This window comes from Talpa europaea (genome assembly GCF_964194135.1).
Source record: "Talpa europaea genome assembly, chromosome: 5".
Lineage (NCBI taxonomy): Eukaryota > Metazoa > Chordata > Mammalia > Eulipotyphla > Talpidae > Talpa > Talpa europaea.
In genome coordinates, this window is record NC_140071.1 from 51617379 (window position 1) to 51638497 (window position 21119).

Here is a 21119-nt window from a genome sequence, read left to right on the forward strand (position 1 = left end):
TTTCCTACCTGATCTCTCCTCACCCTATAAAAGCCTGCCTCCCCCTGGCAACGTGTATCACTTCACCGTGAATTCCACCCGGGGGCACAATAAATTTTCCCCGCCTTTGAGAAACTTGGCCTGGTTCTTCTTTACCACTCGGAACCTTTCAATACTTTACAAAAGTGCTAAACCTAGTCTAACATGTTGCAAGCACTATTACAGGAATTAGAATCTAGCCAAGGTAAGTGTTGCATGAAAAATATTTAAAGAATAGGGGACTGCTTATAATTTAAGCAGGAAAAGAAGAATTTGAAAATATGTGTATGTTTGTACTATCATAACTACATAAAAACGTATACATACACAAGGTACCAAAACATCAAATTAGTAGCTGCTTTGTCAGGTGGTAAGATTAAAAACAACGTTATTTTTGCCTGTATTTTCTACATTTTTCACATCTGTACATATTAACTTTATAGTCAAGGGAGAAAATAACTTAAAATATTAAAGCTTCTCGCATAGAATCTGATCTTAAGATAATATCCTAATTTAAAAATTATTGTGCTCAATATGGATACTGAACAAAATGAAAGACTACATGCAAGAGCTAAAAATTGCCAATCTAGACTACATAAGACTGTTAACAATCTGTAATCAGAGTAAAGTCTCTAACTGTAATCAAAAATCTACTCTTTGCTACTGTTGTATTGATCTAAAGGGTATTTTTTTCCAACAACTAATAGATATTTCACACATTTCCCAGAATTAGAATGCTGAAAAGAAATAGCTGAAAATTGTGAAGTTGCCAAATGTGTCCTTCCTAATGTCAACAGGGATATGGAGTACTATTTAGAACAAGCCAAGTTTTGTCATTGTGCAATGAAAGGGTCTCCCTTTTTATTCATTCATTCATTCATTCATTCATTCATTCATTCATTTTTGCAGAATTTACTGTACACCAGGGATACTGTTAGGGGAAAAAGATGTCCTAAAGCTAATTCCATACAGGCTTTGAGGACTCCACCCCCCACCCCAGGCCAAAGCCAAAGACACTGGAAATTCCAAATCCCATCACCACCAAAGGGAAGGTGGCTGGGACCTGAGGGTGGGGTTAAGCAGCCAGGTTGGTATAAAGCCAGACATGTGGGCTTTGGAGGGGTCCCCCATTTTGACTCTCCGCCAGCTCACAGCTTCCAGCCAGCTCAGAGAGTGCTTTTTGGGTTTCCAGGTCGGCAGATAGGGTAGGACGCATTAAAGACTTTATTTCCCTATTTTCTCCCTGAGTTGTACATTTCCTTAATTCCCTTTCCCTTGTAAATAAACCTTTTATTAACCTTTTGTGTGTGCCTGTAGTGGAGTATTAATAAGTCCCTTGTAAGGGCGCGGGTGAGGACCCACAGCCAGGCAACCCGTTTTATATCGGGGTTGCCCTATAACAACACCTGCACTATGGAAAGATATCTTTCCCTTACATCTTTACTGAGATCCACAACATGACACATCTAGGCAGGACACATCTAAACAGACTTTAGCTTTGAAGATGGATGGATATAAAGGGACTGACAGCTGGATTAACAGCTCTTGGTTCCACTTTACATACCTCTCGGACATCAAAGGTCCTTTTAAGGTTCACACCAACTATTCCATACAATTCATCAGCAGGAAATAAAGGTTCTTCAGAAGGCTCAATGGTTACCTGCAGAAATATAGAAAAAATCATTTTAACCAGTTTAAAGACATGATTTCGAGGCAATGTAAGTCAAGATGCTTTTCAGTAAGATAAAGGATCATATCCTACTCACATCCAACTTCTTCTGGTAATTTAGGTTCCTCACAATCTTCCTAGTTAAGTGAAGGGCATGATTATCATCCAATGCATAGTAGTCCGTTACCCCAGATTTTCTACAGAGTAAAGCAAAAGTAAAACAAAATAAGTGCAAAACACTTCAGTAAACATATAATTTACTCCTTTTAATGTCCCTGATAAAACAAGGGCAATTGTTTGTTTTTTTACAAACTGGAGAAAGGGAGGTACATAAAATTAACACCAGTGGTTCCTAAGATGCCACATCTTCTATCTCTCAATCTTGACCTAAGAGACCACAGGGCCTTGCCAATGAAGACTTCTATATATGCTCATCCCAATTACCTCAAGCAAAATTGTACACAATAAGATTCAACCACAGACAACATACTTTTATGATGAGGTTGGTATAACAAAAAAAGTGTTTGTACCTAACACAGCTCCTAATGAAGATATCATCTATGACCTCCCATTTCTGAGTGACTACTGAGACCCCGCCTTACATCCCAAGAATAAGCTGTCATAGGTAACATACACAAAGGCTTGAAGACACTGTCCTTTAGATCATGCATATAAGTGAGTATTGACAAAATGGTTCTGTGATGAGTGCCATGGAAGTTCCTATCCAATTATAAGTTGGGTGTGCATGAAGCATGGGCTTGCTCTGGTTATTAGTTCTGTTCTGACTAGATGGTTTACTCATGAACTATGACTTTCTAATAAAATATTCAAAAACTGTAAAGTTGGGTAAGAATATGTACTTGAAAAAAATAGAATTTAATTCATTTTATGAGTAAGGACTGTGCTGATGTCATTTAAATTTTGATGTCTTTTCTACTAGGGACATGCAGCATTACTCTCTTACCCGGCCACTTATTGAGTATTGCAGGTAGAAAGCAGAATGGACATTTCAATCTAGAGAATGATGATGTGGACAGAATAGCCTGAGTGGGGTCTAGACAAAGTGGGCCAACCCCTTGGGAGACAATCCATAGAATTGGGTTCTCATGGTGGTTTCAAGCCAGTCTCCACCTGTGACCTGGGTATTCCTAAATAAGAGCAAAACCTTATTTACCCCTTGTTACAGTTCTGCAATGCTGAGCAGATGGTAGACTCTTCAGCTTCTTTGATTTAATATATTTTGCAACTGACCATCTTTAATGCTTGACACATAATACCAGCTAGAATCACTGACTTCGAGCTACACTGTAGTAATTCAGTGAGCAAACAGAAGCAGAAGGAACTGCTTCCAAATCCATAAATATATAAAATAAAATGCTTTCTTTTAAAAATTGCCCAGTATTTTACCGAAACAGCAGGAAAAGGAAACTTTTGATGATCCACCATATTATGTAAGTCTGTGTCAAACTAACTCCCAAGGATGACTAATCAAAGAGGTATAAATATGTACTTTTAAAGACAGACAGAACCCAAAGCAATTTGTGATAATAAATTTTATGACATGGTTCAAAAAAAAAAAAAAAAAAAAAACCTGAAGCAATTACCACCTAATTATTTCTCCATGATTTTAAATAGGTTATTATTAATAACAACAGCTAGTGGTAATAGAATGCTTAGTATGCACCCGACACTGTGCTCAATCCAAGGTAAGAACTACTCGTGTCTTCATTCTACATAGAGGGAAACGAGGCTGGAGCGGTTAAGTAAATTATCTGGACACCAAGGTAATAAGTGAAGCAAATGTAAGATTAATTCCAGAACCTACATGTCTAACTTGATATACAGCCTTCAACTTTTATGGACACCAGATTACTTACTTTATTTTTTTTTTTAATTAATTTATTTTTTTTTTTAGATTACTTACTTTAAACTGTCAAAAATTTAAAAAAAAAAAAAAAGTCTCCACAGATAATACCATCACCTTCCTCTGGTTAAGAAGCTACAAACAATGGTGGCCCACTTTGTCTAGACCCCAGTCAGGCTACTCGATCCGCATCCTCATTCTCTAGATCCTATCATGCATTCTGCGGTATTCTGTGCAAATTCAAATTTCTTCTGTAAGCCTTTTTCTGGCTTCTTCAACCCCACTCCAGGCATTTCCTTCCCTGTTCCTTCTTTACCTTCCAGCTGTAAACTGGATACAGATGAGCACATTTACTTTTTAATTGTTTTTAGTTCATTCATGTATTTCTTTTATCTGCCTAATTATGTTCCTGCAGACCTAAAATTCTTCCATGCTACTCCTAACACCTAGAACAATCAATCTGTCCATAATAAGTGCTCACAGAGAAAGACCTGGATGCAAAACAGGCAAAGGTAACTCCCTTAACTGAGTCTTTCTTCAAAAGGCACCACAGTGCCTGACAGGAGAGTAGAGATGTTAATCTACCTTCCTTCTCCCACCTATTGGACTGCTGCCATAACTGCTTGTCTCCCTGTTTTGTGGTTTGGGAGAGCAATGAAGGGTTTACAGCACCTGCCGGGCCCTGAGATCCACTTGCCATTGATGCCCAGGCTCTTCCCTATCTACATTCACCCAGAAGTAAGCTTGATTACGCTCACAGTTTTAAATTCTATCTCTATACTAGTAATTGCCAAACAAAGATCTCTTGCACTGATATGGCTCCAGTTTCTTATCGTTAACTGAATACTCAAATCTCTAATTTATCAGGTCAAAAAAATACTCCACCCCTCTGCCCCATCTCTAAAGTGGGTTCCCCTCCCCTCCCTTCTTCCTGGTCTCAGGAAATGAAATTATTTCAAGTCATCATCTTTGTCACCCCCCTTACGTGAAATTCAACAACTTTCTCAATTCCACCTCTAAAATAGAGCTCAAATCTGTTCACTCCCTACTGATTCCACCACCATAACCAGCTAAACTACCCAAATCTCTCACCTGTGATACTGACATAGTCACCCAACTGGTCTCCCATTTTGTCTCTTGCCAACACTCCAAGCATCCTTCGTTTAGCATAGCATAGAGCTTTTTAAATGAAGTATCTGATAACAGTACATCCCTGCTTAGAATCTTCAGTGGTTTCCTAATTGCTCTCTGACAAAGGTATCTTTAATGACCAGCTATGTTCAAGGCAACAACAAACGTAATAGTGGCAGTTAACATTTATAAGTACTTATTTAAAGCAGATATTGTTGTACATGTATCATCTCATTAAATCCTTATGAGATTTTGTGAGGTAGATGGTCTTTTTCTGCCTAGTGTCTGACCTGAAGAATTGCTCTGCTAAGCACTCACACAAGCACGTGCCCTGGAGAGCAGCTGTAGTCACAAGCAGATGTTGACTTCTCCAACGCATCTGTGATCAACAGCCTCCCCCGTCTCCCAGTGTCTGTATGGCTTATGTGTCCCTTAATAAGAACCCTGTGGGACTTGCAAAAACACTGCTCTTTTCATCTGAGGCTAACCATTCCTGCCTTAGCACTTTACCCGTAGGTCCTCATAAGGACATGTGACCCAGCTCCTGTCTGTCTACACTTTGCCTTGACTTCTCCATGTGACCCCTGGAGGCATGCCATATATTTCCTCCAGGACCTATGAGCAAACTTCTTTTATTTCAATTTCTTTTGTGATCTATTGAACCATAACTCACATCAGCAGCCTGTACTACACCTGACAAATGTTAATTCAACAAAGTTATAACATTTGCACACCATTGGGTTCCATCCATCATCTGTAGGCTTTCCTTATAGGCCTTATCATAAATTCACATGTCTAACACTGTTTGGTAATTATTTATTTATTGCCTACCTCCCAAACTAGACAGTAGGCTCCTTGAAGTCAAAGGTAATGTCTATCTAATTATCCTGAAAACCCAGAACTGTGACTGGCAAATAATAGGTTTTTGATGGATATCTGTTAAATAAACAAGAAAACTGAGTCTCTCCAGCCTTCTAGGCTATAATAAAAAAGGTGACTTTCTAACTTGGAAATGTAACTTTATAGTACAAAGGGTTGAAGCCTAAAACAATCGATGGAGAACAAATAAACTGCTGTTTGATCTGTCAAGTTTAATGCTTGGAAAAATGAATTTAAAATTCTTTTGAACAAAAACAATCAATCAATTCTGGAAGGAAACAACCCGTTCTCTTTCACCTGCAATGAAGATCAGCACCTCCGAGGTCCTCAGCTGACACTTCTTCTCCAGTTGCTGCTTTGACCTGCAAGGAAGATAAAAGCTGAAGGTGAGATTTGTTCAAGACACACAAATGCCTACTGAGCACACACATCTAACCCGACTAACCTCCCACTCCTTCTTCCATGGGGCTAAACAACACTGTATTTTCTCTTCTCACCGACCAGCAAGCTAGGGAACACTATCTCCAGTCCACAAAAGAAAAATCGGGGGGCCTCCCCGGTGGCGCAGCAGTTGAGCGCTGGGTTGCGAAGTTGCCCGCAGCCTCTGCAGCATTGATTCGATCCCCAGCCACTGGCGAGGGTCCCACATGGTGCACAGACCTCTCCTGCCATGCCCGCTGCTCCCCTCAGCAGTGTACTTCGGTCCTTCTGCCTGTTCTGCTCCCCGCTCTGGCTCTGGTGAATTCTCTCACCCTCCCACGCTTCTGACTGTATCCAGTGCTTGTATAAATTAAATAAATAAATAAATAAAACTGGGGGGGGGGGCGCAGAAAATTCAGAACTCCAGTCCTGAGCAAGTACAGGAACCTGGTTTGAATGCAGGCATTTATGGCTGAAAACCCTCTCTCTTTCCCCTATATTAGGCTGCCTCCACACACATGACAGCCTCTGTGATTACACGTGCTGTTTCCACTGCCGGGCCCCTTCTCCCTCTCACCCATTTGATGAACGCCTACTTATCCTTCAGGTCCCACCTCAGGTCACCTACTCTATGTGACTTTCCCTGACCCACCCTGGCCTTCTCATTATGAATACACCCACCATGTCAACACAGCAGTGCCTGCTCATCTGTGATCCAGCAGTATCCCACCTATGCCTCCAGCCGGGCACCTGCCAGACTGTATTGCAATAATTTGCATGTATCTGTTATCTCCTTTAACCTCTATTCCTTTATGGTAGGAATTGTGATTTATTCATCTTTGAACAGTCAATAAATGTACTGAAGGCCTTTATTTTGCCTATGCCGACAAATTTTAGTTACAATCACAAAATCTTAAAGGTATAATATCTGTAAAATAGGGAAGGGGGGAATCTCCAAGATTACTTACATCAAAGACTCAGTAGAGTATGATCAAAAAGAAAGAATTCAATTAATAAATAAGGATGACTTAATTATAGTCTGTGAAATTCTAACAGGAAAAAGAATGAAAAATCATTTAGTGCTAAATGCCAAATGGCTAACTTGGGAATTACTTATTGACTCCTACTTCTATGGGTTGGCTAATTTGTTTCTTTTTCCTCAAATAGGGAATGCTTTTTTAAGAATAATGGATATTAATCTAAAAATACAGCATAGAAAGGACTTATTACTCACTAAATCAAAAGCTCTGTCTTAAATAAAATATTATTCCACAGGGAGAGGTGATTAAAAATTTCACCTCCAATTATTCCACCCCCCAGTACTAAACTCTTGGTTCTCATCTTACAAAAAAGTTCAATATAAAATAACATTCAGTCCGACAATAGCAAATTACAAGAAGTGTCTGGATATTTAAGTTGTGAAAGGGAGTAAACAACAGATATACTATGTTTATTTCAATCAACACCTATAATATGTTTCATACTGTGATAAGTACAAAGATGATAAAAGTCATAGAGAACATAAAAGCAACTCACTCTACTAAATAACAAGTTCAGAAAATAAACAAAAGACAGGAGGAGAACAAAAGCCCTTTCAAAAATTTGTGTTATTACTATGCATTTTTTTCAAACACCTTAAGCTACTGAAAACTATAGCAACTCAACCCCACATTACGTGTGAAAGCTACAAAGCCTTGTCTCAACTTTCAGTAAACAAGCATCAAAATTTAGAATTCTCAAACAAATGAGGCTGTTACTGCTTCTTTTTAATCTACCCGTACACAAGGTCTTTTAATGGTAGACTACTGAACAAGGTTAAGTGTATAGGAGTGGATCAGAAAAATGCTATACACACACATTCACACACACACAGTGGAATACTACTCAGTTATAAAAAGGATGAGCTCCTGCCATATGCCACAACATGGAATGACCTAAAAAAGACAATGCTAAGTGAAATTAAGTTAGAAGGAAAAAGACAAATGACAGATGGTCTCATTTATATGTTGAACATAGACCATACACTTAAAATGGTAAATTATGTCATGTATACTTTGGCACAACACTTTAAGAACAACTGAAAAATGGTTAGGAAGGTAAATTTTGTATATATGTATTTTATTTCAATCAATCAATCAATCAAGACTATGCTCTTACCAATGGGGGCCCTGCCAAGAAAATGGTGCCCTGTTTGCGCACAATGATGTTTTCATCAGCCATTGCAGGCACGTAAGCACCTCCTGCTGTACAGGAGCCCATGACCACAGCTATCTGGAACACAAGCACACAACACAGCCATTAGGTACAGTTCAGTGAATAACACAACTTTTGGGCCCCACAAAGTTTCAGTACCAAGGGTACTATTAGCAGGTCCCCAGACATCATTTTTAAAATGGAGGCCTCTAAACATTTTATTATTTTCTTCTCTCAAAGCATTTTGAAGGGCTTATGTCACACTTTTACAAGGTTTAAAGACAATCTCTGTCAGAGATAAGAGTAGCCAGATAGACCGCTAGCCTGAAGAACTAAAGGAGAGAAAAAAATACCCATGGTTTAGTAAAACTATGTTAAAGGGATAACTTTTAAATTTAACAATAATAAAAAGCTCTCTAAATAACTGCCACTTACCTCAGGGATACTGAACTGAACTAACTCTCCAAATGAGTTCTGTTAATACTTTGTGTTACCTTGAATATGCTCACGAACAATAAAGCTAACATAAACACCACAGTTAAAAATCTTGCTGGAAAAAAGTCAATTGCAAATTATTTTTCTACTTCTGTGTTTGAAATTTTCCATAATAAAAAAAAAATTTTTTTTATATTCTTGCTTAGAGATTAGTATGACACAAAGTATAAATATGGGTTTGGCTGATTAACCTGAGATAGGAATAAATAATATCACAAAGACAAATAAGAGAACTATGTAATGACATGTTTTTAAGTATATGAAAACAATTTCTGCAACTAATTCCAATATTTTATCAGTTTCTTAGTCATAGAAATGTCTCTTTTGAAATGCAAAAAGTCATACTACCATTAATCCAAAAATGAAAGGCAGTATATAGTAATATTTTTCTATTTAATGATAATTACAAAGGACATTTCCCTAACTACTTCACTTATGTTATTAAAAATGGCTACGACAGTTATCTGCCAATATTTCATAGAAGTATTTAGCACTTAACTGCTTTTGCCTATCAATCACCCAAAAGTTTGCTTGAAGATATCTATGATATAGAACCTCTTGCCTATGAGCACAAGGAAACATTCATTATAACAGTGTTGAAGTAGAAAACATAGGCAAATTATGCAATTAACGATATTTTGAATGGCTAAATGGTGCATGAATAAGTTTTTAAAAACCTGAGGAAAAAATAACAAATGAAATATTAATACTAAGTGAAAGAGTGCTTCTGTTTTATTATTTACTACACTTTGTGAATGTTTGATATATTTTGGGGTTTTTTTGTTTTCTTTTTTAAATTTAATTTTATTTTTTAATTATATATTTTATTTTAATTTTAATTATTTTTACATCATTGCTCATTTTTTATAGTAATTTTTTTACATCATTGCTCATTTTGAAACAGTATGGGCTTCCCCCCACCCCCTCAGATATAGCCCCCATAGAGTTTCTTTCCCCAATGTACCGGTGCACCATCACCTCAGTCCCCTGTGCTCCTCCCTTCCTCCCTCTGATCCCTCTCCAGCCTCCTGTTTTTGTTTTTGTTTTTTTTAAGGTTCCATGATGACAGAAGAATATGATTTCATCTTATCAGCCTGGTCTCTGAAACAGAACACCAGAATCCATTCAAATTATTTCAGTATAAAAAAAAGGGCAAGGGATTTGACTTAGGGAAAAGTCACAATGGTCTAAGAATCTAAAAGGAGACAATTTCTGGGCCTCCCCTGGTGGCGCAGCAGTTGAGCGCTGCAACCTCTAGTGCCAGTTCGTTCCCCAGCCCCCAGTGAGGGTCCCACATGGCCTGCAGACCTCTCCTGCCACGCCCTGCTGCTCCCCTCAGCAGTGTATTTCCTCAGTCTGCCACTTCTGTTTCCCCGCTCTGGCTCTGGTGAATTCTCTCACCCTCCCGCGCTTCTGGCTGTACCCAGTGCTTGTATAAATAAATAAACCTTTAAAAAATAAAAAAAAAATAATAATAATAAAAGGGGACAATTTCAAAAATAAGATGTAAAAAACTAAATAGACATAACAGATTTCTAAGAAAACAATTAATGAACAAAAAAAAAAAGGAAAGAAGAAAATATAACAACTGTCAGAGTATTCAGAGACCAAGAATGTGGGTAGAGGAGGGGGTAGGGAGAAAAAAGAGGAGACCCTGATGGGGGTATCCAAATATTACCTCAACTGAAAATTAATTTTTTTAAAAAAACAGGTATGATTTTGTCAAAATGCAGTAAGTCAAAACTGAGGGAAATGAAATAATTCTGTCGTGTCATGTCAGAGAGGAGGAAAAAGCCCATCAATTTAGTAGAAAAGTGAATAGCTGCCAAATCATTACTTCAGGGAATTTGACCATATTTTTAAGCATACTTCAGATGTGTTTCTCTACAATACTTAAAAATCCTCTTCTCTTAAACTGGCTAGTACATTATATACAAGGTATGGGCTCAGAAAAAGGTGGGAGATTGTGCAGGCAGCTTAACCTTGAAATCCTCATGCTGAGTGAAAGCAACCAGACACAAAGACCACTCACTATGTAGCTCTATTTCCCTGAGATGTCCAGAACTAGGTAAATCAATAGACAGAAGTAGATTAGGGGTTTCCAGAGGGCTAAGGAGGATTGGGGAGAATGGGAAATAACCGCTAATAATAGACGTGGTATTTTCTTTTGGGGTAATGAAGATCTTCCAAATTTGATTCAGTTCTGTAAATGCCCTAATGGGGATTCACATTACTTGGGTAAATTCTTTGGTATGTGAATTATATTTCAATCATGTTGTTATAAAAAAATACTTTGAAAGGCAGTTTTACTAAACAAACAGAAATCAAAATTCTCAAATTTTTCATCGGAAAAAAGAGAGTCTACTCTAGTTACAAGTAACTAACAGGCATAAAACTAAAATTGCAAAAGCAAATTCTGATCACAGAAATAAAAATTAAATATAGATAAAAGAAGAGTGATTGAAAAAAAATAGTCACCACTCACACAATCTCTTCTCATCATTTAATCATGAGCCATTCACTCACTCACAAAAGAAAGTAAATGTGCACCAGCAAAGGCGTCTGCCATGGTGTGGCAGGGACCTAAAATTTTCCCTCACAAAGCACAGGGACCCCAGGGCCAAACCAGCAGGGACCACTTTCCATGTCCCAAAGCATCATCCTTGGTACCACAAAGACCTTAGCCTGGACTGCACCAGAGTTCACTTGGGCAAATGATCTGGAATCCAAAAATCAAGTTCTGCTTTCTCAACTAAGAAGATATTAAAAGGACATAAAATGAGGACCACAAACTGTTCTGACAACACTCAAAGGTAGAAGTTTGGTTTTTACGGAAGGCACAACCCAGGCTGTAGCTGGGAGAGACACCAAAGCAACGCTCATCCACATCAGGACAAGGCAGCTCCTGAGATCTCTACTCAGACATGTGAGTGGCTACAGTCCACCTAGCACAGGGGAGGGGGAGTCTGCTCTGTGATGGGAAAGACCAAAAGAGCCCTCTGGCAGGGTGAGGATGTCCTTGCTGATTCAAAGATTTAAATCAAAAACAAGAAAGCAGCAAAAAGGCTTAAAAATGATGTGTAATGAACAGTAACAGTATTTGTCATCACTGCCACCAAAGACACCAGTAAAATTTTTGAGTGAAAATAAAACAGATGCTAAAAAACAAAGGTAATAGTCTGGAAATATGTTTGACAAAATTCCATTACCCTCCTGGTCTTACTTGCACAAATAGAGATTGGTTCTCATTACACCAAAGGCAAATTACGTATTGAAGGTCAGCAGCCTGCCCTGTAGAAAGAGTCTCTGAGAACAAGTCAAGAGGTTTTTTACCTTATTCTGAAAAGCTTCATGAACCCTATACCTTCATCCTTTCACTGAAAAATTGCAGAAGACTATCCAGTTCAAGGTACACTGTAAGTGTAACATAAGTTGGAGGGAATGGGGATATCAATGGCTTGCTAGAAAAGCTATTAAAAATACAATTGATTCCTGAACAATACAAGAGGGGCACCGACACCCTCACACACACACCCAAGAAGTCAAAAGCCCATATATAACTTTGACTCCCCCAAACCTAACTAGTAATAACCTGCTGCTAATCTTGGAAGTCTCACCAATAACATAGTCAACAGACACATTTTTTTCCTTAATATGTATTATACATATATGTATTATATATTTATGCTTATAATAAAATAAGCTAGAGGAGAGAAAATATCATTAAGGAAAATCATATGAAAGAGAAAATCCCTGAGCTATATTTATCAACACCCTAAATTCGCATCGTCTGTGTACGAGATGAATCTTCTATCATACTGACATCAACACTGTCTGATATGATACAAAACAATATAGATGCTGTAAATCCACAAGTGGACCCACGCAGTTCAAACCCATCTTTGTTCAAGAGTCAACTATATAATGATATTTTATATAATAATGTAAATATAAAATGCTTTTTTAAACTCTCATCACTTTCAACACAAAGTAATTGTAGAAAAACAGGTAACGGGCCTCCCCGGTGGCGCAGTGGTTGAGCACTGGGTTGCGAAGCTTCCAGCGACCTCTGCGGCGCCGGTTCGATCCCCGGCTGCTCCCCGGCCACCTGAGGAGGGTCCCGCATGGCGCGCAGACCTCTCCTGCCGCCCGCTGCTCCCCTCAGCAGTGTCCTTCGGTCCTTCCGCCTGCTCTGCTCCCCACTCTGGCTCTGGTGAATTCTCTCACCCTCCCGCGCTTCTGACTGTACCCAGTGCATGTATAAACAAAACAAACAAACAAACAAATAAATAAATAAAACATGCCTCTAAAAAAAAAAAAAAAGAAAGAAAAACAGGTAACGCCTGTATCACATTTTTTTCTTCCTTTACCTGAAGAGCAGCCATTAAAAAATAAGTCATAACTCACCGCTGGGGCAGACCGGGCGCACAGGGGAGCGCGTCCCTGGCACCGGCATTTTGCAGCAGGGACCTCTCTTTGGTGGAGACTGTGTGAAACCAGCAGAAGGCTCCCTGAGGAGCCAGAGGTGAGCTGGGAGGCTCGCCCAAGCCAGGCCCCTTCTGGCCTGCAGTCCCAGCCCAGAGGGGAGCTGCACCCACTGCTGGGACAGACCTGGTGCACAGGGGAGCGTGTCCCCCACATCAGCATTTTAGAACAGGGACCTTTCTTCAGTAGAGAATGCTTGAAACCAGCAGAAGTCTCCCAGAGGAGCCAGAGGTGAGCTGAGAAGTTCGCTGAAGATGCCAGTCAGTACCAGCAACACAGTGTCCCAAGGAATACGGCAAATTAGAAAACAGGCAGCAGGGAGTTGAAAAACCACATGCAACCCAGCAACTCCTCAGGAAAAAAGCACACCACAAGAAGAAAACTACCTACCAGATTGCAATGACAGTAACTTGGAAGAACTTCTGAACCTTCCAGAAAGAGAATTTAAAACTGCCATGATTAAAAAACTGACAGAAGTCATAAAGGAAAATAATGATAAGGGAAAAATAATTAATGACCAGAAGAATGAAATTGAGTCCCTAAAGAGAGAAGTAAAAGAAATGTAGGAGATCAAAGAATTAATGGAGGCGCTAAAGAACTCTGGGAAAAGCAATGAAAGCAGAATAGATGAAATGGAAGAATGAATAAGTACTCTTGAAGACACAGAAATAAAAAGAACTAAAACAGAAAAGGAAGGAGAAGTACGAAGGAAAAAGACCGAAGAAAGACTTCGGGAACTATCTGACTCCATGAGGAAAGGAAATATAAGAGTTATAGGAATCCCAGAAGGAGAGGAGAGAGATGTAGGAACAGAGAAAATATTCAAGGAAATAATTGAAGAGAACTTCCCAAACGTGAAGAAGGAGCTGAAAATTGATATACAAGAAGCAAGAAGAACACCACACTTCCATGACGAAAGGAAAAATACAGCAAGACACATAATAGTAAAGCTCCCAAGAATCCAAGACAAGGAAAAAATAATGAAACTGACAAGAGGGAAGAAACAGATAACATTCAATGGAAAACCAATCAGGCTGACATCAGACTTCTCCGAAGAAACACTACGGGCAAGGAGAAAGTGGAGGGACATAGTCAACAGACTCTAAGAAAACAGATGCCAACCACGAATACTCTATCCCGCAAAGCTCTCCTTCCTCTATGAAGAAAGAATAAGGACCTTCCCAGACAAACAGAAACTCTGGAATTTCATTACGACTAAAGCCCCACTCCAAAAAATACTACAAGGAGTCCCAAAGCCAGAACCGCAGAGGGACGAATAACAATAAAAGAAGGCCAAAAAAAACCAAAAAGTTATTAAAAGAATAAATAAAATCAAAGGAAAGACAAACACAATGGCAAACACAGATGCTAACATATCAATACTAACTCTAAATGTAAATGGACTAAACTCTTCAATAAAAAGACACAGAGTCGCAGGCTGGATTAAGAAACAAAACCCAACCTTTTGCTTTCTCCAGGAAACACATTTAGCTGCAAAAGATAAAAATAGACTCAAAGTTAAAGGATGGAAAACAATCCTACAAGCAAATGGACCAAAAAAGAAGGGAGGAATAGCTATACTCATATCAGATAAAACAGATTTCAAACTCAAAAAAATAAAAAGAGACCCCAAGGTCACTACATTATGATCAAGGGGACAATACTTCAAGAAGAAATAACACTCATTAACATATATTCACCAAACGAAGGAGCACCAAAATATATCAGACAATTATTGTCACTCTGAAAACAGACATCAGAGAAAACACATACGTAGTGGGAGACTTCAACACACCACTATCAACAATGGATATATCAACGAGACAAAAAATAAGTAAAGACACTAAAGCTCTAAATAAGGATCTAGAGAGCTTAGGCTTAACAGACATCTACAGAACACTAAACCCCAAAAAATCTGGGTACACATTTTTCTCAAGCGCACATGGATCATTCCCCAGGATCGATCACATACTGGGACACAAGACAAACATCAACAGATACACCAAGATTGAAATCATACCAAACATCTTTTCTGACCATGAAGGCATCAAACTAGAAATAAGCCATAAAAAGAAGGCAAGGTACTCTCCTACCTCATGGAGATTGAAACCCACACTACTGGAAGTCCACTGGACTAACGAGGAGATCAAAGAAGAAATTAAAAAATTCTTTGAATTGAATGACAATGAGGACACCAATTTCCTAAATGTATGGGATGCAGCAAAAGCAGTAATAAGAGGAAAATATATAGCAATAGAGGCTCTCATCAAGAAACAAGAACTCAAAGAAACAACCTAATCTCGAAGCTCAAAGATCTAGAAAAAGAACAACAAAAAAACCCCAATACCAGTAGAAGAAAAGAAATAATAAAAACCAAGCAGAAATAAATGAAACATCACTTGTAATCAGGGAAATGCAAATCAAAACTACCATGAGATACCACCTTATACCAGTGAATGGCACATATTAAAAAAACTAGCAACAACAAATGTTGGCGAGGTTGTAGAGAAAAAGGAACTCTCCTGCACTGTTGGTGGGAGTGCAAATTGGTCCAACCACTATGGAGAGCTGTGTGGAGATTTCTTGACCTACTAAAGATAGAGCTTCCATATGATCCAGCAATTCCACTCCTACGTATTTACCCATAGGACACAGAAACATTAATTCCAAAGGGCACCAGCACGCCTATGTTTATAGCAGCATTGTTTACAATAGCTAAGCTTTGGAAACAACCCAAATGCCTAAAAATAGATGACTGGATCAAGAAGATGTGGTACATATACACCATAGAATATTACTCACCATTCAAAAAAGATAAACACAAGCAATTTTCAGCAACATGGATGGAGCTGGAAGGGATCATGCTCAGCGAAATAAGCCAGAAAGAAAAAGAAAAATACCGGATGCTCTCACTTATAGCAGGAATCTAGAAAACTTAAATAAGGGACCAGGAAAATGAATAACTATAAGAAAGTGAAAATCATAACCAACAAACAACTATGAACCAGAGACAGTCTGTAAGGGTGGGGGGCGGGGAGGGGAGGGATTGGGGTCAAAATAAGGGGGTTGCAATTGTATGGGGAATATAAAAATAAAATTAAAAAAATAATAAGTCATAAAATATACATTATTAATTCACCTCATTAATTCAATTGTTATCAAGAATTTAAGAACATTACCCATTATACTGATGGATCAACATTCCTACAGTACTCATGCCTATGTGAGCTAACTGGGTATGTTGAAATCTACACAGCAAACAAAATGTCTATCTTACCCAGAATATTTGTTGCTCCCTCAATCTCTTTATCAGAGTCACACAGCAGTGATTTTATCTCTCCAGGTCCTATCTTGCTTCATTACAGGTTGAAATGCATTTTTAAAAGAATAATAAACAGTGCCTCTTCTAACTAAGCCCATAAACCAATTACCAAGATATGAAGCAAAAAAGACAAAATTTAAAAACTATGAGTGAGGCTGAGGGGAGGTGAGGCTAGGTAAGGAAAAATGAAGTGACACCTGAGAATATTTAAATACAGTATAAGAGTATTTGCATAATTAACATGAGAATCTTGGAAAGAACCCTAAGATACTTTTTGTGAAAAAGACTAAATTCCGGTGGCACAGCGGTTGAGCGCTGGGTTGCAAGGCTGCCAGCAGCTTCTGCAGTGCCTGTTAGATCCCTGGCTGCTCCCCGGCCACCGGAGTAGGGTCCCACATGGCACGCAGACCTCTCCTGCCGCCCGCTGCTCCCCTCAGCAGTGTACTTGGGTCCTTCTGCCTGCTCTGCTCCCCACTCTGGCTCTGGTGAATTCTCTCACCCTCCCGCACTTCTGACTATACCCAGTGCTTGTATAAATAAATAAATAAATCTTTAAAAAAAAGAAAAAAAGAAAAAGACTAAATTCCATTTTATGTCACTGAAAAATACCTAATTAGCAAAGACATTTAAAGCAAAAAGCAATACATCTCATCAACGAGCTATTACCTGGGTAATATTTTTAGAAGACATAATTGCCTGATTATAGAATATGCGACCAAAGTGCTCTCGATCTGCAAATACTTCTGCTTGTCGAGGTAAGTTTGCCCCTCCTGAATCAACTGAAGACAAGAGAAATGAGAAGTGAGTACAAAGTAAGCCACACATAAGACCTGCATCAATGACAGTGGCAATTCTTAATCACAATCACAGAAAACCTGCCCTATCCTTCTAAACCACGCTATCACCTCTTTGCACAATCCCCCATTAGGTTATCCTACCTCTTTAATTTTTTTTTTTCTTTTTTGGCGTGGAAGAACTAGGTGTAAGCCAGAGGTGCGGGAGGTAAGAGGATTCACCAGAGATCCAGTGGGGAGCAGAACAAGTAAATTTACTGAAGTATACTGCTGAGCGGAGCAATGGGCAAAGGTCTCCTACCACTGTGCAAAATTCTACTTGAAATGTTTGAGACACTCTTTCCCTTGAAGATCAGCTAAAATTCAAGAAACACCATCAGTTCTTAACCATTTCAGCCAAAAAAATTATCTTTCCCACAAAATTCATCTGCAGAATTTATGTGCGCTGTCACACACTGCCTTCTGGTGGCGTTTCACAACATATTCTACTAGTGGGCACGAAGCCAGCTGAGTTCAAAACAGACTTCACTACTATACAGCTGTGTGATTAGAGGTGTTTCCTAACCATTCTATATCTTGGCTTCCTCATCTAAGACACAACGGTAACAGTAGTTACCCCATAGGTGTCTGAGATGACTTGAAATGACAAATGCTCAACACATTCTGTGAGCGCACAAGTAACTGTCAGAGGAAGCTAGCTGGGTCTACACTCACTACCACTGCACACAACCACTAAACCTTTTATTGTTATCTAACACATTATATTGTGTCTCCAATTCATTATAAGGTTGTCATAGACAGGATCCATGTGTGTGTTTTACTGCAAACCCTGCAGTGTTTTCAGCACCTACAAACAGCAGGGCCTCATCTGTTCTCATGTGTGCAAAAGCCACCTAGTATTTTCACTGTCACAAATAAAAAAATCTCTACATCAGTAGCTGTTAAACACCCACATAAATAGACAGCATATGTTGGGATTTTAAACCAATATCCAGGAAGCACCAAATTAAATGCCTTGTTGTTTTTTTTAATGCTTTAGATTTAAATCTATTTTAATTTCAAACATAAATTTACTTTCCTTGAAAATGAAATTTCTGGGGCCTCCCTGGTGGTATAAGGGGTTAAGCACAGCACTGTGAAGCTATCCACACCACTGTAGCATGAGTTTGATCCCTGGCCGGGGAGGTGACCCACATAGCACAGCAGACCTTTCCTTTCTCGCCCACTGCTTCCCTCAGCAATGTATTTCAGTCAATCTGCCTGTTTTGCTCCCCACTCTCTCTGGTGAATCCTCTTCACCCCCAACCCTGCATCTCTGGCCTGCACCCCAGCTCTTGTATGCATAAATAAATCTTAAAAAAAAAAAAAGAAAATGAAATTTCTTTTTTTTTACTTCTGCTCAAATTATATAAGATCCAATCATTTTACATTTAACATACACAGATTCTAGCACTCAAAAATCCATAAATGTTAGCTATTGCTTTTTCATGGGTGGAACCCATTATAGTTAACAAAAAAATAAAATATATAAAAGAAAAAGGCTCCACATGTACATAGGGAAAAAACCTGGCATATATCAAAATATTATTAGGAGTTATTTCTCAGTGATACTATTATGAGTAGCTCTTTTTCCATTTTCTCCCAGAGTTTTTAACAAAGAACATTATTTCTTTTACAATTATGGGAGAAACCAACAGCTTTTTAAAAATATCATTGACAGAGTATTGGAGGGAAAGATATGGATCCTTTGGACAAAATGTCCATGAAGACTCAGTTCCAGATGCTAAAAAATGCATATTTCCCTCAGAAAGTCACTGGAGAGCGAGCACATGGGCTGATCTGGGAACACAGACAACTGCTTTCTATTTTTATTCTTTTTAATGAATCAGAAGAACATTTAGCAGGTGATGTTTCATACTTTGGTTAGTGTTGCTGCCCATAGAATCCTACCCAGCACCAGGCAGCCAAGGGCACCCCAGAAAACTGGCAGAAGACAAGAGCAGGGGTAGCTGCTTACCTCAATGACCCTGAATTAGAACAACCACTAAAAAAATCTACTGCTGATGTCATATATTAAGCCTTCTGAAGGGTCTTGTATTTTACTACATAAAATAATAATAGTTTGTTTTACAACTCCCGAGACTTGCCTAAGTAGATGCAGGGGAGCCTGTTTTGCAGTGCAATTTCTTGTGCACGTAGATGCTTTTTCACAGTCACTGGGTAGTAGGTACCTCCTTTGACAGTGGCATCGTTGGCAACAATCATGCATTCTACTCTGGAGGACAGAAATTGCAAAGAGAATGTGAGAGATTTCTTCAAAGTTAAAGTCCAATTTCATCTCAATACCAGACACTCCAATTCAACCCTCAACTTCTTATGCTCTTGTTTGATTTTTAAAGACTCATCAGTCCTATCAAAGTGAAACAACTAAAAACCTACAACACATTTCATAACAGTTCTTTGAATGAAAGGACCCTAAACAAGATAATAATACCAAAAAAAAAAAAAAAAAAACACAAAAAACCCAAATCTCAAGGATGAGGAAATCCCTCATAATAAACCTCAGGATTCCTCTTAGGAAGAGAATTTGCAAAAATGAAAACTAATCCATCAAGAGTATTTATATTTCAGATTTTCAAAAGTTCTTCAATGTTACTGCCATATGCTCTTCTATAAAACTGAAAGAAGTTTCAAACACATCTATCTTGCTTAAAGTATCAACAGAGGAGAACTTGAAATGGCATGGAGCAGCATGCTGGTACTACAGCCACAGTGACACTTGATAAAACAACATGTTCTTTACAAAATTTAATCTTTATATTCATGACACTTTTGTTATTTTACTTCATATTCTCTATTAAAAAAGTAAAGCAGGGCCTCCCCGGTGGCGCAGCGTGTTGAGCGCAGTGCTGTGAAGCTGTCCGCAGCCCCTACAGTGCGGGTTCGGTCTGGCCAGCCAGAGAGAATCCCACATGGCGCAGCAGACTCTCCTGTCGCACTCGCTGCTCCCCTCAGCAGTGTACTTTGGTCCTTCTGCTGTTCCGCTCCCGGCTCTGTCTCTGGTGAATCCACTTACCCTCCCGCACCTCTGGCCTGTACCCCAGCTTTTGTATAAAAATAAATAAATCTTCATTAAAAAAAAAGTAAATCACTGAATTCTTGTTAAAAATAGAGAACAGGGCCTCCCCGGTGGTGCAGCAGATTGAGCGCCACGCTGTGAAGCTGTCTGCAGCCTCTGCAATGCAGGTTCGATTCCCTGCCGGCCAGGGAGATACCCATATGGGCACAGCAGACCTCTCCTGTCTCGCCAGCTGCTCCTCTCAGCAGTGTCTTCGGTCTGTCTGCCTGTTCTGCTCCCCGCTCTGTCTCTGGTGAATTCTTTCACCCTCCTGAGCCTCTGACTATACCCCAGTTCTTGTATAAATAAATAAATCTTTAAAAAAAAAAGATAGAGAACAGCAACCAAACTGAGGCCTCCTATAGTGTGCTGCTCATCTTAGAGAATGTGGCAGCAGGCAGCAGTTGATATCGGTATCAGTTTTATTCCCTAGGTCAGAGGAGGTCTTTTTCCACATGACAAGCAATGTTTTATAGAATGGGAAGAAATTTTTCATTACTTTAACAATTAGCAAATTAGACTTCAGAGGGTACTTATGGCAGATACTGGGCTATAAGCCCACACCTCCAAAGTGTGTTCACACTTCCCAATCCTGTGGGTGCTGCACCAGCAGAACTTACAAAGCTCTTGTACTGAAAAGAGGCTGGAACAGTGGCTCTGCAACATGCTAAGAATATGGACAATAGATAGACACTTTTACTTCTCTACTAAAAGGTCACATGCACATTACA

General features: G+C 39.1%; 1 protein-coding gene across 2 annotated transcripts in view; it reads right to left on the reverse strand.

Moving 5' to 3' along the window:
• Positions 1-21119, reverse strand: part of MCCC2 (methylcrotonyl-CoA carboxylase subunit 2) — a gene marked incomplete at both ends in the record, with an annotated part of 51390 nt that overhangs the window by 15641 nt on the left and 14630 nt on the right. The window contains 6 exons of one of the 2 annotated variants that reach the window (XM_084233817.1): positions 1583-1678; positions 1785-1884; positions 5859-5923; positions 8139-8252; positions 17143-17255; positions 19418-19545. In XM_084233817.1, the coding sequence (XP_084089943.1) occupies positions 1583-1678; positions 1785-1884; positions 5859-5923; positions 8139-8252; positions 17143-17255; positions 19418-19545 (616 nt within the window). The remainder of the gene's footprint in view (positions 1-1582; positions 1679-1784; positions 1885-5858; positions 5924-8138; positions 8253-17142; positions 17256-19417; positions 19546-21119) is intronic. The other variant, XM_084233818.1, reaches the window with a different exon arrangement.